The sequence below is a fragment of the Gymnoscopelus braueri genome (genome assembly GCF_963280865.1).
Source record: "Gymnoscopelus braueri genome assembly, chromosome: 10".
Classification (NCBI taxonomy): Eukaryota; Metazoa; Chordata; class Actinopteri; order Myctophiformes; family Myctophidae; genus Gymnoscopelus; species Gymnoscopelus braueri.
The window spans coordinates 46,856,159-46,872,105 of record NC_137611.1 but is presented as its reverse complement, the minus strand read 5'-3'; the positions used below and the strand labels follow the sequence as shown (position 1 = coordinate 46,872,105).

General features: G+C 42.7%; 1 protein-coding gene across 1 annotated transcript in view; it reads right to left on the bottom strand.

Annotated features, from left to right (window-relative positions):
• LOC308093640 (calsyntenin-2-like) overlaps positions 1–15,947 on the bottom strand; it is a 78,528-nt gene that overhangs the window by 37,790 nt on the left and 24,791 nt on the right. Inside the window, exons 3-10 of the mRNA XM_080439971.1 lie at positions 15,629–15,827; positions 14,730–14,841; positions 11,695–11,791; positions 7,814–7,963; positions 6,493–6,669; positions 5,662–5,925; positions 4,179–4,300; positions 1,372–1,534 (exon numbers count right to left, since the gene is read on the bottom strand). Coding sequence (XP_080296097.1) covers positions 1,372–1,534; positions 4,179–4,300; positions 5,662–5,925; positions 6,493–6,669; positions 7,814–7,963; positions 11,695–11,791; positions 14,730–14,841; positions 15,629–15,827 — 1,284 coding nt within the window. The remainder of the gene's footprint in view (positions 1–1,371; positions 1,535–4,178; positions 4,301–5,661; positions 5,926–6,492; positions 6,670–7,813; positions 7,964–11,694; positions 11,792–14,729; positions 14,842–15,628; positions 15,828–15,947) is intronic.

Sequence of the window (15,947 nt, the reverse complement as noted above, 5' to 3'; positions counted from 1 at the left end):
GAAACCTTGTATCTCCAGTGTCGCGCAAAAGTCACAGCGCGTCTATTTCTGCTTCTTTTTTTTTATATATATATAAATAAATAAATACATGAATGAATGAATAAACAGATAATTGAAAGTGGTGAAGTGTGTCTGTGTGTTTCATTTAACTAATAAAAAGTATCGGGACGCAGGACCTTTTATTATATTTCCTGAAAAGTAATCGTTCTGGACGTACAAGGTTTTTTACCCGACAGCGACTATTTAAATGTGACTGACAACCCCGCGCCCCTCCCCCACCTCCCCCCATTCATTTACATGTGTTTGCTGGTTGAGGCCGGAACTGACAGGCAGCATTATGGTGTTTGATGTCTGCATGCTTCATTCTCACGGAAGAACGAAAAAACCATCTGTAGCCCGAGGCCACAAACACTACATCTCCCTCTCTCTCTCTCTCTCTCTCTCTCTCTCTCTCTCTCTCTCTCTCTCTCTCTCTCTCTCTATGAATTGCATATTCACTGACAATCATAGTTGATACCAATAGGCTTTTCTTTTCACTGAAGGCTTTATGCTGCTGATATCATTACATTTTAAATTCACACAGACGCACACCCCCCCCACACACACCCCTGCACACACACACACACACACACACACACACACACACACACACACACACACACACACACACACACACACACACACACACAGTCGCACTGACCTTGCCGATGCAGACACGCAACGAACGAGGCATCGCGATTTGCAGTCAATTGTATCCAGTGGTGAAAGTAACTAAGTACATTTACTCAAGTACTGTACTTACGTACAATTTTGAGGTACTTTTACTTCTACTCCACTACATCTCAGGGGAAAATATTGTACTTTTACTCCACTACAATTAGTTTACAACTTTAGTTACTAGTTACTTTATAGATTTAGATTATTATTACAAAACATACATTGACCATATTTAGGCCCTTTTTTTCAAAATAGCAGATCTATAGCAGATCTATAGCAGATCTACAAGCTCACAATGTGTCGCATCGCGACGCATTGTGAGCTTGTAGATCTGCTATTTTCAAAGGATTTTTATACATTTTATATATTTGAAAACTTGTGAAATGGGACATTCTGCATAATGAGTACTTTCTACTTTTGGTGCTTTAAGTACATTTTGATACCAATACTTATGTACTTTTACTCAAGTACATTTTGAATTCCGGATTTTTACTTGTAACAGAGTATTACTACATTGCAGTATTGATACTTGTACTTAAGTAAAAAATAGAGTACTTTTTCCACCAGTGCAGTCGCATCGTGCACGTTTATATCGATTCACCGATTCATATCGGTGAATCACCACACTCTTAACACACATAGAGTCGCACTGACCTTGCCAACAAGCACCAACGGTCAGCTGGGTGTTGATCTCAGACGTGTGGGTCAACCGATCACCAGTCACCAGGTAGGGTTCAAAGGTCACGCCATCCACCAATAGCGTCACTGTGGGTAGCTCCACGTTGAGGATGTAGTAATGCCACTCCCTGTCACATATCTGTAACACACGCACGCACGCACACACATACACACGCACACGAGCACATGCGCACACACACACACACGCACACGCACACACGCGCACGCGCACACGCACACGCACACGCACACACACACGCACACGCACACACACACACACACACACACACACACACACACACACACACACACACACGAACAGTGTGTAAACGTGATTTCAGCTGCTTAACCCTGAGGACAGCTCATTAACATAACTAATGAGGTTGTTGTCTAATAAACAGCTTGTTAGAAACGGACCTCATCAGTTACAAGAAGCCACAAACAGCCAAGCAGATGGAGCAGCGTCTGTCTGTCTGTCTGTCTGTCTGTCTGTCTGTCTGTCTGTCTGTCTGTCTGTCTGTCTGTCTGTCTGTCTGTCTGTCTGTCTGTCTGTCTGTCTGTCTGTCTGTCTGTCTGTCTGTCTGTCTGTCTGTCTGTCTGTCTGTCTCTCTCTCTCTCTCTGCAGTCTATTACTCAGCCACCTCGGTGCCACTGCAAAGGCACATAATAGGTTGGCAATGGCATCAATAATGCAATGGCATAACAGCAGAGAGAGAACGAAGGAGAGAAGAGAGGAGAGGAGAAGAGAAGAGAAGAGAAGAGAAGAGAAGAGAAGAGAAGAGAAGAGAAGAGAAGAGAAGAGAAGAGAAGAGAAGAGAAGAGAAGAGAAGAGAAGAGAAGAGAAGAGAAGAGAAGAGAAGAGTGTGTCTCTAAATGAACATAGCAATCTTAATAAACTTCACCAATACGAACAAAACTGCTTCACAAGAACAATGTTGGTGTGACTAAGGCCCCGTACACACTGCAGGAGATTGGGTCCGATATTGCTGTCGCCGACATTTTTTGGCGATCGCCGACAAAACCTCCCGATCTGACGCAGATCGGCCTTTGATCGGCGAGATAATGCTCGCTCTGTGTGAAAGGTTCCGCGAGACGATGTGGCCGCGATTATCCGCTCTGCAACGGCTTTCCGACCGTTTTCAGATAACTACCATGTTAGATATTCAGCTCTGTCTGGGACAGGACAGCAGACAATATCATACAATATGAACGGGGCTGCGACCACCTTGCGAGGAGATGCACGCTACAGCCAATGAGAGCACATTACAGCCACCGTAGCTAGGGGGGCGTCGCTGGATCTGACCACAACAAACAGTCCCTACCGCAATATTACCGTCCAGTCCTGTATTAAGTTAACATTATAAAACAAAATGAGAGAGTGAGCGAGCCTGGTGGGCTGTTTATTTTAAAGGAATTGTACAGAGAGAGAGAGAGAGAGACACAGAGACAGAGAGCGACTGTGTGTGTGTGTGTGTGTGTGTGTGTGTGTGTGTGTGTGTGTGTGTCTTTGAGTGCAGCAGCATGCGTGTGACACAGCGTTGCCAGATGTTGCGAGAGAAATAAGCAACCATGTCTATGAAAACAAGCCCAAGAAACGGCCACTTGAGCACTTTAAACCTATTTACAAATACATTGGATATTTTAAAATAGCCGATCTACAAGCTCACAACGCTTTGCAGCTATTTTCAAAGAAAAATCTTGTGGAATATTTTCCAAATCCACACAAATCTTGTATGGGGGTCTAAAGACGCTTATAATAAGTGGACATGGCAACCCTGTCACTGACTGCTTCAGCGCAATTGACGTGCGAGAGAGAGAGGGAGAGAGAGAGAGGGGGAGAGGCATATCACGGGATACGTCGATTAAAATGAATTGGAATAAACACAAATGTATGTATTGGGTCTGACTCTGGAGATAGCATCCTAGTGAACTATCCTGCAGTGTGTCAGCCCTTGTCGGGGATCAATCCTGTTGTGAAGACCACAACGATATTATAACAGCCGATGTCAAGAAATAAACTCCTGCAGTGTGTAATGCTTAACGATCAGATAACCCCCCGAGCACTTTAAGGTCCTGCAATGTGTACCTGCCTTAAGGGATTTGCTGATAAACATAATTATCTGCATGCCTGTGATTGGTTAGCAGTGGTGGAGGTACATTTACTCAAGCGCTGTGTTTTAATACAAGTTTGAGGTACTTTACAGAGTACTTCAATTATACTTCTTCCCCAGCACATCTCAGAGGCAATATTGTACTGTGTTGCAAGGGTTCCCAAACTTTTCAGGCTGACAAAATAATCCTATTTGAACTGGTCACCCCCCACCCTGACAAGCATTTGGAATTGAGTTGAGGCACACAGACAAATAGTGCGAGGCGCTGTGCGCTTGTGTGCGGCTGTTTTCAAAATGTTTGTCTATTTCTTAAGTCATATTTGACAATTTGGAGAATTTGGTATTTAAAAGGTCTTAAAAGTCATTAGATTGCCACTTTAGAAATATACACTTATACTACATGTTGGTTTGTTTACTGATCAGTGAGAAAACAATGTTGCACACTAAGCAACCCCCTTAATGTTGGGGTGGGTACAATGATTTGTCTAGTGAAAAGCAACTCAACCACACCGCTGTCTGTCTGTCGCGGGAACAGTCCGTCCTGTGTACGGGGGGAGGGGACGGGGGGGCGTGAACGAAAGTGTGAACGTAACAGTTTCAGGAGGTGAACGTTCACAGCAAAGAACTAGTTATTTTGAACGAATTGATCATGAATGACTCATCACCACTGACCTGGTGTAGTTTCCAGTGGAACTCAGCAGGTGTGAAGGTGTCAGACTGGGTGGAGTCTCTCCTCAGCAGGAACACCAGCTGACAGCCGTGCACGTACACAGAGTAGTGATGACGGTTCATCTCTGCAACACACACAATTCAATTCAATTCAATTCAAAGGGCTTTATTGGCATGAGAAAACATACGTTTACATTGCCAAAGCAGAAAGCACAATACAACAATACAGCAATACAATCAAAACAAATATGTACATTTGAAAGTCAGAATCTTCAATAGATCAATTTCTATGTACCAAGATCACTGGGTGCAGGTATAGTGCCGGAATATACACAATGATTAGTCTTTAGGGTGGTTGTGTTCCGTTTGATATCCTTTTCCTATCACAGCAACTCACGAATCTTGCTGCTGTGTTTGCACATTGTTGTACTTCGCCCAGCAGATATGGGAGTTTTTTGTCATTGGTCATGTTTTCAAAATCTCTGTGTGTGGTTGTAATCTGTGGGAAGTATGTGTCTCTGATGTCTTGGTACAATGGACAGACGGTTAGGAAGTGTAGCTCGGTTTCCACTTCATTTTGTGTGCAGTGGGTGCATAGTCTGTCTTCTCTCGGGATACAGGTCTGCCTGTGACGACCTTTCTCGATCGCAAGACTGTGCTCACTGAGTCTGTACCTAGTTAAGATTTTTCTTTGTTTTGGGTCAGTCACGGTGCTCAGGTATTCTGCCACTGCGTACTCTCTGTTTAGGGCCAGATAGCATTCTAGTTTACTCTGCTTTTGTGTTGCTTCTTTCCAGTGTGTCAGGTAGTTTTCCATTTGCTGTTTTATAATTTGGTTTAGTCCAATGGGTTTTCTATCTCGTGGCTCTGTTTGTGTTTGTGCCCGGAGTTCCAGGGCCAGCTGGCTGAGGGGGCATCTCTCTAGGGTTTCGCCGTGTGTGAGTGCCTTGTTATGGAGTGCATCTAGGTCGCTTTCTTTTAGGTGGTTGTAGAACTTACACACGCACGCACGCACGCACGCACGCACGCACGCACGCACGCACGCACGCACGCACGCACGCACGCACGCACGCACGCACGCACTCGCGCGCACACACACACACACACACACACACACACACACACACACACACACACACACACACACACTGTCTTGTCTCAATGAAAATGCTTTTTAGTTCTTCCCTTACTGCAAACATGAGTGCCATCATTAGCTTAGATGGGTGGTGAGGGTGATCTAAAGTATAAAATAGGGTTTACTCTAAATCTGCAAAGTAACTATATAGTCACTAAAGCTTTCAAATAATAGTAGACTAGTGTAGTAAAACGTACAATATTTGCCTCTAAGATGTAGTGGAGTAGAAGTATAAAGCATAAAGAACTTACTCAACAAGTAAAGTAAAATACATACATAACAAGTAAAGTAAAAGTACAGCAGAAATTGAACTCAAGTATAGTACTCGAGTAAATGTACTTGGTTACTCACCAGTCTTGTCAGAGCTACAGATCAGGGTCTCGTTGTGGGCGGGGCGTTCGGGACTCGGGTTCGGGGCGTGTCTCATCCAGGTTGCTATGGTGAAGCGGTCGCTCAGCTGATGGGGAACGACGCGCTCGGGGACGATGGCCGCCTGGCGCCCGTCGAAGCGGAAGACGAGCTCGCCGTCCCTGCCGCCGTCCGTCAGCAGAGAGGCCGTCCAGTCGGCGAACGGCCCGGGGGCGGGGAGGAGGTCGGTACTGCCCACCGCCGCACCTATACGGTCAATGCACCAGAGAAAGCACAAGAAAGCAAGTCGGTTATCTGGCGAGAAGCTGATATTAACCACTTGAACTCCATGCGTCGGGAACAGTGGTCGGGAACAGTTTACTTTTTATTTAAGTAAAAGTCCTATTGGTATCAAAATGTACTTTAAAGTACCAAAAGCAGAAAGTACTCATCGTGCAGAAGGTCCAATTTCACAGGTTTTCAAATGTATAAAACGCGACGCATTGTGAGCTTGTAGATCTGCTATTTTCAAATGGCCAAAATGTATACAGGGCTGAAGTGGTTAATGTACTGTATGTTTTGTAATAATAATCCAAATCTACAAATTAACTTGTAACTAAAGTCTTTAAATAATTGTAGTAAAAAGTACAATATTTGTCTCTGAGATGTAGTGGAGTAGAAGTAAAAGTACTGAAATGTGAAAAAACTCCTCAAAATTGTACTTAAGTACAGTAGGCCTACTTGAGAGAATGTACTTAGTTACTTTACACCACTGGTCTGGTTAGCCAAAAATAGCCGCTACATCTATCAAACCGTCTCTCTCTCTCTCCTTACCACATCGTTTTTGCAGTGATTTCTGGGAGTGGCCACAGTCCTTGCCGGTGTGTCTGGCGTGCAGCTGCAGTGTGGCGCTCACGGCAGACAGGGCTCCGCCGCAGGTCTCCAGGTGCATGCTGGGAAATAGCTGCCTGCTCCCACTTCCTGGTTCATAGTCCATGCGCTCGTTCCATTCTGGTGCAAGTGGAAAGAGCAATGTCACATAATGCATGTTGTTACATAATTGCCTGATCACAATTATATGAGATAGTCGCAATTATTTGTACATACCGTATTTTCCGCACTATAAGGCGCACCGTCAGTGCGCCTTATAGTGCGGATGCGCCTTATAATCCGATGCGCCTTATATATGAATCAATATTGGTTCCCTTGGTTTCCGCACTATAAGCCGCACCGTCAGTGCGCCTTATAGTGCGGATGCGCCTTATAATGCGGTGCGCCCTATATATGAAAACAATACATTTATTGAAGGTGCGCCTTATACTCAGATGCGCCTTATAGTGCGGAAAATACGTCATAATCATTCATTTCATCTGCATAAATTGAGCCAGCGGAACTTTTTAATGTCAAGGACCCCCACATTGATTTGTATTTGGCCGCGTAGGCCAATGTTAATAGAGTTAAAGTGGATAAACTGAATTTAATGCGATATCAATTAATTTAGCTGGAACCCCCTCAAGGACACATGGGGGTCCCCAGACCCCACTTTGAGAGACAACGGAATCAGTCTGTTGAAAAATGACATCGACAAGCTCTCAACGTGTTGCAATGTGACACGTTGTGAGCAGAGGTTTTTTTTTTAATGAAGCCAATAAGGAAGCCAATAAGGAAAGGCCAAATTCCCTGCAGTTCTCATTAATGGCCTAGCAGGTATCGATATTTCCCCCCCTGCTGGCTGCAAAACAATTACTACAACATTGATTATAATGGGAATTTGACTGTAGTTTACACTTCATTTTACTACCTTATCATCGTCATAAATACGCTATACTTTCAGTGGCTAGTTTAAAGTCTTCTTTCAATTACCATAATGTGTTTTTTGTAAATTATGGTCCCCATAAATTTTTTTAATTTGATAATAAAGTAGGTTATGCTTCTAGGGTTTCTACTGGCTACTGAGTGAAGACCGTAGAAACCAACGGGTGATGGCAACGTTCCCTTATAGTCCATATTTTGCACAGTCTATATCTGTGAGCTTTGCTTTGCTTTCCTTTCTTTCTTTTTGTATTTTTTTTTTCTTCAGGAGAAATGCAGACACTACATGAAGCTGTGAAACTATAACCCATGGGGTGCTGGTAGATTGTTATTAATCGCTGACCTTTCCATCCAGGTGTGCAGACAGGCTCCACATCAATGTGCACAGAGACGCTCTCATTGGCTCTCTTCTGACCGCAGTCGACCGCCGTCACCAGGAACTGGTAGCTGTGCTGCTTGGCATAACTCAACCGCTCTGTGTTTCTGATGTTACCTGCAGGCAGTGGTGGGAAAACTTAAGTAAAAGAATCAATACCACAATCTAGAAACGCTATAGAAAGAGTTAAAGTATTTAAAATTTACTTGAGTAAAAGTACAAAAGTATTGGCATCAGAATATACTTAGTAAAGTATGAGTACTCATTATACAGAATGTTCTATTTCACCAGTTCAATAATGTATACAAATATTTTGAAAATAGCAGATCTACAAGCTCACAACGCGTCGCGATGCGACGCGTTGTGAGCTGGTAGATCTGCTGTTTTCAAATAGCCGAAGTATATACACGAATCCACAGAGCGCTTCCCTGTAGGTATGGCGCCGCCCCCTTTAGGTAGCGCCGCCATTACTGCGGTGTCAATATCACCGCACTCAGCGTAGTAGCAGCTGACTGATATTGACACCGCAGTAATGGCGGCTACCTAAAGGGGGCGGCACCATACCTACAGGGAAGCGCTCTGTGGATTCGTGTATACAGTATAAGGCTAAAGTGGTTAAAGGGTAAGACCACTTTGGTAGAGGTTTGGGTTGTGTAAGTTACCTTGCCATGATGTAACCCCAAAGGTGGGCAAGAAATAAAAAATAATTGCTCCATTGATTAGAAATTGATAATTCAAAATATGCTCCTCATTGACTTACATTGTACGGTAAAACAGCTCTCAAAGTCACTCTTTTAGCACATAAATGAACCCAAACATAGCTGATTCAGGCAATATAGAGCATCACCAAACCCAGTACTGTTTGTTTTTTTTATAAAAATGTCAACTTCCTGTTGATTTTACTATTTGAAGATCTGGATCCCGATCCGCGGATCCAGTCCAGGTTTTCTACTTATTAAAAATGGCAAAATCAACAGGCAGTTGACATTTTTATTTAAAAAAAAACAATACTGGGTTTGGTGATGTTCTATATTGTCTGAATCAACTTTGTTTGCGTTCGTTTATTTGCTAAAAGAGTGACTTTGAGAGCTGTTTTACCGTACAATGTAAGTCAATGAGGAGCATATTTAGAATGATCAATTTCTAATCAATGGAGCAATTATTTTTTATTTCTTGCCCACCTTTGGAGTTACATCATGGCAAGGTAACTACACAACCCAAACCTCTACCAAAGTGGTCTTGCCCTTTAATCCATGTTTTGTAATAATAATCTATAAAGTAACTAAGTAACTAAAGTTTTCAAAAAATTGTAGTGGAATAAAAGTATAATGTTTGCTTTTGAGATGTAGTGGAGTAGAAGTAAAATTACAGAAAATTGGAAATACTACAGTACAGTAAAAATACCTCAAAATTGTACTTAAGTACAGTTAAGTAAATGTACTTAGTTACTTTACACCAGTGCCTGCAGGCATGGATTGGAGTTCTTAGTGGCCATAACTGATTTATGTTAATTGAATTCCTGCCGAAAATAGGCTATCTACAAGCTCACAGCGCGTGGTGCTTGTGAGCTCACTACAGTGCTTAACAAGTCACACATGGAGCATTGATATGCTCGAGTCGCCAGCTTTTGTAGCTTGGTAAAAGGTGCAAATGGTGCAGCCAATGTATGATACATTGGCCTACGGGAGTGTGCCCCACAGTGTCTGAGCCTATTGGCCGAGCTGCTGTAATGGTACTGTTAAATCTAGGCCCCCAAATCTGAGATAGTGGTGGGGGCTCGTCATTTCTCGCAGGGGCTTTAACCCCGAGGCACCCACAGAATCGGCGCCTATAGAAGTGGTCAAACTATAGCAATAGAATAGATTAAAGAGTGTTTGAATTGGTCATACTAGCAATAGAATACATGTTCAGAAGCATCTTCCAAAAAACACCTAATGGTCTCGGATATTTCATAAAAGCAAAGGTTAAAGCATAGGATCATGGGTTCAGAACAATATTAAAGAGGTGGTGCCATGGTTTTGCACTTTTTCTGTTTTTCATGTGTCTATGAGGTTGATAGAACTTCATTAAGCCCCCTGGTGGTGTTTTTATAATGTTTTATGTCTTCTCTGACTATTTTCAGTTTCTACCTGGAGGCTGAAACCTTGAGGGTCAAACGTGCCAATAGAGAAACAGCGCTTTAGTGACATAGTAAAGCCATACCCTCCCCCTCATTATCATAACACAACAGGTGGGCATGAGGAGGAGGAGGGACTAGGACAGGTGGGTGGTGCTAAGGTGGTGGAGGAGGTGTTAAGGTGAGAACCAGGTATACTTAATGAACTGGAGGCGTGTCCACATAAAAACATAATTTTAACAATTTCTGTACACTTTTTTGAAAAAAATCTTCCTCCTAGTATAACCATAATACCTGATGATTATGTTTTAAGGGGGGGGGGAAATCACTGAAAATCACAGCACCCCGTCTTTAACAAAACGTCATAATTCTACTAATTCTGCTAATTGTTTAGGAAACACAGCGCTATAGTCGGGGAGGGCTCCTTCACTCTGTTTCACAAATCACAGATTGGGACTTGGCCTAACAAAATGTTTCAGTCATGAGATTTAGTTTTGTTTTAAACCAGGGGTGGGCAACTTTGATGATGGAGAGGGCCACTAGCCTATATGTTTCCACACTCACTCCAGAGGGCCACATTGCAAATACTGTCAGAGGGCAGACACCTCTTATCTCTGTATTTTAACTTTTTTCGTAAATGAATGCTATTAAAAATAGCAAAAATAGCCGATCTACAAGCTCAAAACGCGTCGCAGCGCGACACGTTTTGAGATTGTATATCTGCTATTTTTGCTATTTTTTAATTGGAATCCTGAAATCTTTTTGGCTATTTTTGAATTGTAATCCTGAAAAGTAAAATGTATATTTAAATTCAAATGCATTTAGTTATACTTATGTTAACTTTATGAACTTAAATACAAATACATTGGACATAAAAAAGACAATAGAATTGTGATACTAGTCATTAAACTACTAATATAGACTGAAGTAATTAGAGCGGGTCATGTTTGAATGTTTGGAATAGTAACAGCTGAAATCAATAATATATCAGTATTCCGATACTAACCTGCAGGGCCACATTAAGTGAAGGTGCGGGCCGCATGTGGCCCCCAGGCCGCCAGTTGCCCATATATGTTTTAAACCATGTGTAGGTCAAACATTACAAGTGATGCAGTGAAAAGAAGACTTGAAAGCCACACAGTACCAGCCTACATTGAGAAGTCTTTAGAAGACTGCATGAATAATGCACATGCAACTTTTTAACTTTCCTTCTAATCACCAGGCAAGTTGTGCTGTTTAATTATGGCTCATTTTAGGATGCACACAAAAGACTTTTACATAACAAAGAGTTTTACATAAAAGACTGTCATGGAGTCAATTCAGTAAGCTGCATTTGTTGATGCATGGAAATATTTAAAAACTACAATAGAATAGTGAGAATAGCAGATCCGCAAACTCAAAACGCGTCGAGCTTGTAGATCCGCTATTTTCACTATTCTACTTTTGTGTGACTATGTAGTATGACCAAGTAGGGCATTCATTTACAAAAGAAAAAACATAAAAACGGATATGGAGATAAGAGGTTTCTGCCCAACTGCGATGATATAATGCATACTGTTTAGGCAAATATATGTACACACAGAAATTGTACAGCAGTGTCTGTGAGACAGTACTTATATACAGTTGTGATACAGTAGTGATACAGTATTTAGTGTGACTCAGGCAGTCAGACGTAGCCTGTACTGTACTGATACAGTATTTAGTGTGACTCAGGCAGTCAGACGTAGCCTACCGTTGCGGTCGATGGCGAATGGCGTCCCCGCTGTGATGATGTCGTAGTTGCATATCTGGCTGTACTGTGGCGAGCAGTCCTCATCCCACGCTTCTACCTGCAACACCGCAACATGGTTACCATGACAACACGACAACATGGTTGCATGATCGTCATCGCCATCATCACCGTCATCGTCAGCTTCCATCGACCACGGTGGAGATAAAAGACAATCAGGCTGCATGCCCTGCCCATTGCTTTCTCTATATCTTCAATATCTTGGCTCTGTCTCTGCCAGTAGCATCTAGACACGTAAATGGTCTTCGTCCTCTAGTTGGACAAGGAAGTCTCCAGCGCCCAAGAGTTCAAAACGTTGAATTCCTATCTGAGTGGATCAGATTTGGATTTGGGGTGTTTCGATTAATCAAACATATTTTTCTTATTGACATAATGTTTGCTCAGATAATTCTACGATCAAATATCAGAAAATAAAGTTATCCCATTTGTCTGGTTTGATTTAGTTGAACCGTAGTCGAGATGTGTTGTATGTCTCCCTATATACAAATATTGTTTATATATAATGTGCTCCCACATTTTTACCTCAGCTATTTGTCTTCCTGATGCTTTTTGGAGTTGTATGTTCTGTATTGCATGCTTTTATTGTGTGTTTTTGTGTGTTTTAACCTTGATGTCTTGTGTATACAATTTTCATGCTGTACAGCACTTTGGTCGGCCTTTGGTTGTTTTTAAATGTGTTTTATAAATAAAATGTACTTGACTTGACTAATATCTCTATTTCATTTGGATGGTAAAGTCTTTCCAGGGCATGTTCTGTACTGGCATTATTGGCCTGGTGTAAGTGATATCCGGACACTTCTCAAGTTCCCTCTTAATTGTTCATGTTTCAGAACCATATAGTGGGATACTTTAAACACAGGCTCTAAAAGTACTCCTGACTACCAGATGTGATGGGGCTTGTTGCAGGCTGTCCAGGATTGACCCTTTCTGATGAAAAAGTCCTTTCTGTCTTTCCATTTATTTTTTGTATCTTAATTTAATTTGAATTGATATAGTATGTATGTATGTATGTATGTATGTATGTATGTATGTATGTATGTATGTATGTATGTATGTATGTATGCATGCATGCATGCATGCATGCATGCATGCATGCATGCATGCATGTATGTATGTATGTATGTATGTATGTATGTATGTATGTATGTGTATTATTATTATTGTCTTTGATTTCCTTGTATATGGCCTTTCATGTGCATCTGGTGATCGCACCTGTTTCTGTTTTCCTTTAAAATAAATTATAATATATTATATTATAATAATAATAAAAAAATCATTTTTGGAGTCTTGCCACATACTGTATGATCCCAGGTAATCATCTACCTCTTTGATGATGGACCCATCCTTTGACAGGATTGGTGGATGATACTTCATTGAAAATAATACATTCAGTCTGTGGCATTTAGCATCAAACCCACTTTTCCAGCAGCCTCCTCTAATGATAAATGGTGCATTTATATAGCGCCCTTCTCCAAAGTGCTTTACAATGTGTGTGTGTGTGTGTGTGTGTGTGTGTGTGTGTGTGTGTGTGTGTGTGTGTGTGTGTGTGTGTGTGTGTGTGTGTGTGTGTGTGTGTGTGTGTGTGTGTGTGCGTGCGTGTGCGCGTGTTTACAAAGTCTTTACAACATTACACACAGACACACACACGCACAAATGGCAGAGGAAACCATTTAAGGCATCGACCTGCTCATCAGGAGCAGTTAGGGGTTCAGTGTTTTGCTCAAGATGACACTAACCCAGGGGGAGCCCGGCATCAAACCGGAAACTTATGATACCCTAGTGGCCGCTCTACCTCCTGAGCTACTGCCGCCCCTATTAGGGTTGCCATTGCCAACTGCCTGAATTTCACCTGGCCGGGCGTCCCTTATTTCTAGGAAAAATAAGGGACGCCCAGAAAACGATGAAATTGTATTATAGAAAACTTGAATCTCCAGATTCTAATTCTTTGAGTTTTTTTTGTAAATTAACGTCCTACTTGGATGATACTACAGCGTCACACAAAAGCATCAAATTTAACAAATAGACAAGCTCGAAACGCAATGTATTTTGAGCTTGCAGATCTGCTATCTAGCTAGTTTTGAATGTGAATCCTGAACAATAACAGTTTTAAACAGAGGTGGTGTCCCCTGAGACAAAAACAAAGGGTGAAAAATATGGTTTACTTTTTTTTTTTTTACCAAATGGGTTCCCAGATTGGCCAAAGATAGCAGATTTACAAGTCGCAATGCGTGTTTTGATGCGTTGTGAGCTTGTAGACTGGCTATATTTGGCAAAGACATTTGGTGTATACAGACAAAAAACGATGCAAGTACAGAGACAACATAGGTTCAGTTTACTAAGTCTAGAGGGATTAAGTTAACAACCTGTATTATAGTATACAGTATGTACACTATTTGAGCTGTATGTTGTGCCCCTTATCAGTGCAATAATATAAGGGACACGTCTTTTAGTTTCCAAATAAGGGATGATTCCGATTCCAGATCTTTATGAATGACAAACGTCAGTACGTGCAGGATGAAAAAGAACGGGATGACGTCATAGATCCTAGATCATAGATGAATAATGAGTCATAGATCTTCATCTCCATGCAGTGGTTCTCAAACTTTTTCATGTCAAGGACCCCCAAAATTATATGTGTTTGGTCGTGGACCCCCATCTCAAATATTTTGTTCCAGGGACCCCCAGAAGCAAAGATTTGAGTTACAAATGTTCACTTAGAAAATATATATTTCAAAGGTTTGCACACATTTTCAAGATTTTTCAAAAATAGCAGATCTACAAGCTCATAGCGCGGCACTCGTGCCGCGCTATGAGCTTGTAGATCTGCTATTTTTGAATAGCCAAAGCATAAAAGGGTAACATTAGTGTGAAGCTACATTAACACATTTTGCTGGGGACCCCCTGGAACCCCCCCAAGGACCCCTGGGGGTCCCCGGACCACACTTTGAGAACCAATGATATACAGGATGATGTCATACCTGCAGGATGGCGTCATAGATCTTGCCCTCCGTCACAGAGGCCTTGTACTGCGACTGGCGGAAGACGGGAGGAAACTCGTTGACATCGTCAACCTGGATGTGAACCACCGCCCTGCACCCAGGAAGAGGAGGAGGAGGGAGGGCATAGCGAGAAGAGGAAGGGAGGAGATAGCAAAAGGATGAAGGGAGGGGATGGCGAGAGGAGGAAGGGAGGTCATTGCGAGAGGAGGGAGGGAGGGGATAGCGAGAGGAGGAAGGGAGGTCATAGCGAGAGGATGAAGGGAGGGGATAGCGAGAGGACGAAGGGAGGTCATAGCGAGAGGAGGGAGGGGATAGCGAGAGGAGGAAGGGAGGTCATAGCGAGAGGATGAAGGGAGGGGATAGCGAGAGGACGAAGGGAGGTCATAGCGAGAGGATGAAGGGAGGAGATAGCGAGAGGATGAAGGGAGGTCATAGCGAGAGGAGGGAGGAGGGGATAGTGAGATGAAAGGAGGGGAGTGGAGTAGAGAGAGGAAGGGAATTGTAGAATGTGAGGATGGAGAAAGATAGAATGAGAGAAAATGTACAGGGTTAAATGAACAAAAAGATAAAGTTGATTCTGTCATATCAGTGTTCTAGTCACCAATCATAATTAGGCAAAATCAATGTAAACTCTCTTACAGTTACTTTGTACAACAATCTGTTACTGTACAAAAGTATGTGATTGGAATGAATATGTGTCGAAAAATAATGAAATAGGCAGCAGATGTTAGTTTAATTGGTTGCACACACACGCACACGCACGGGCACGCACACGCACACGCAAACGCACACACTTATGCGCATACACGAACACGCACACACACACACACACACGTGCGCACGCACGTACGCACACACACATACACACACACACTCACTTGTGTGATTTCTTCCAGTCGGTGGCGTTGGGTCCCGTGCCACAGTCATATGCCTGGATGGTGAGGGTGTGTTCCCTCTGGTCCTCACAGTCCATGGGAACCCGGGCCCTCAGGAGCCCCTCCCCCGACGTAGCGTTCAGGACCACCGCCTCGAACGAGGACTCTGGCCCCCCGTGGATCTTAAAGGCACAGATCTCCCCTAGAGAGAGAGAGAGAGAGAGAGAGAGAGAGAGAGAGAGAGAGAGAGAGAGAGAGAGAGAGAGAGAGAGAGAGAGAGAGAGAGATGGACAGTCAGGGGGAGAAATTGTGATGTGTTGAT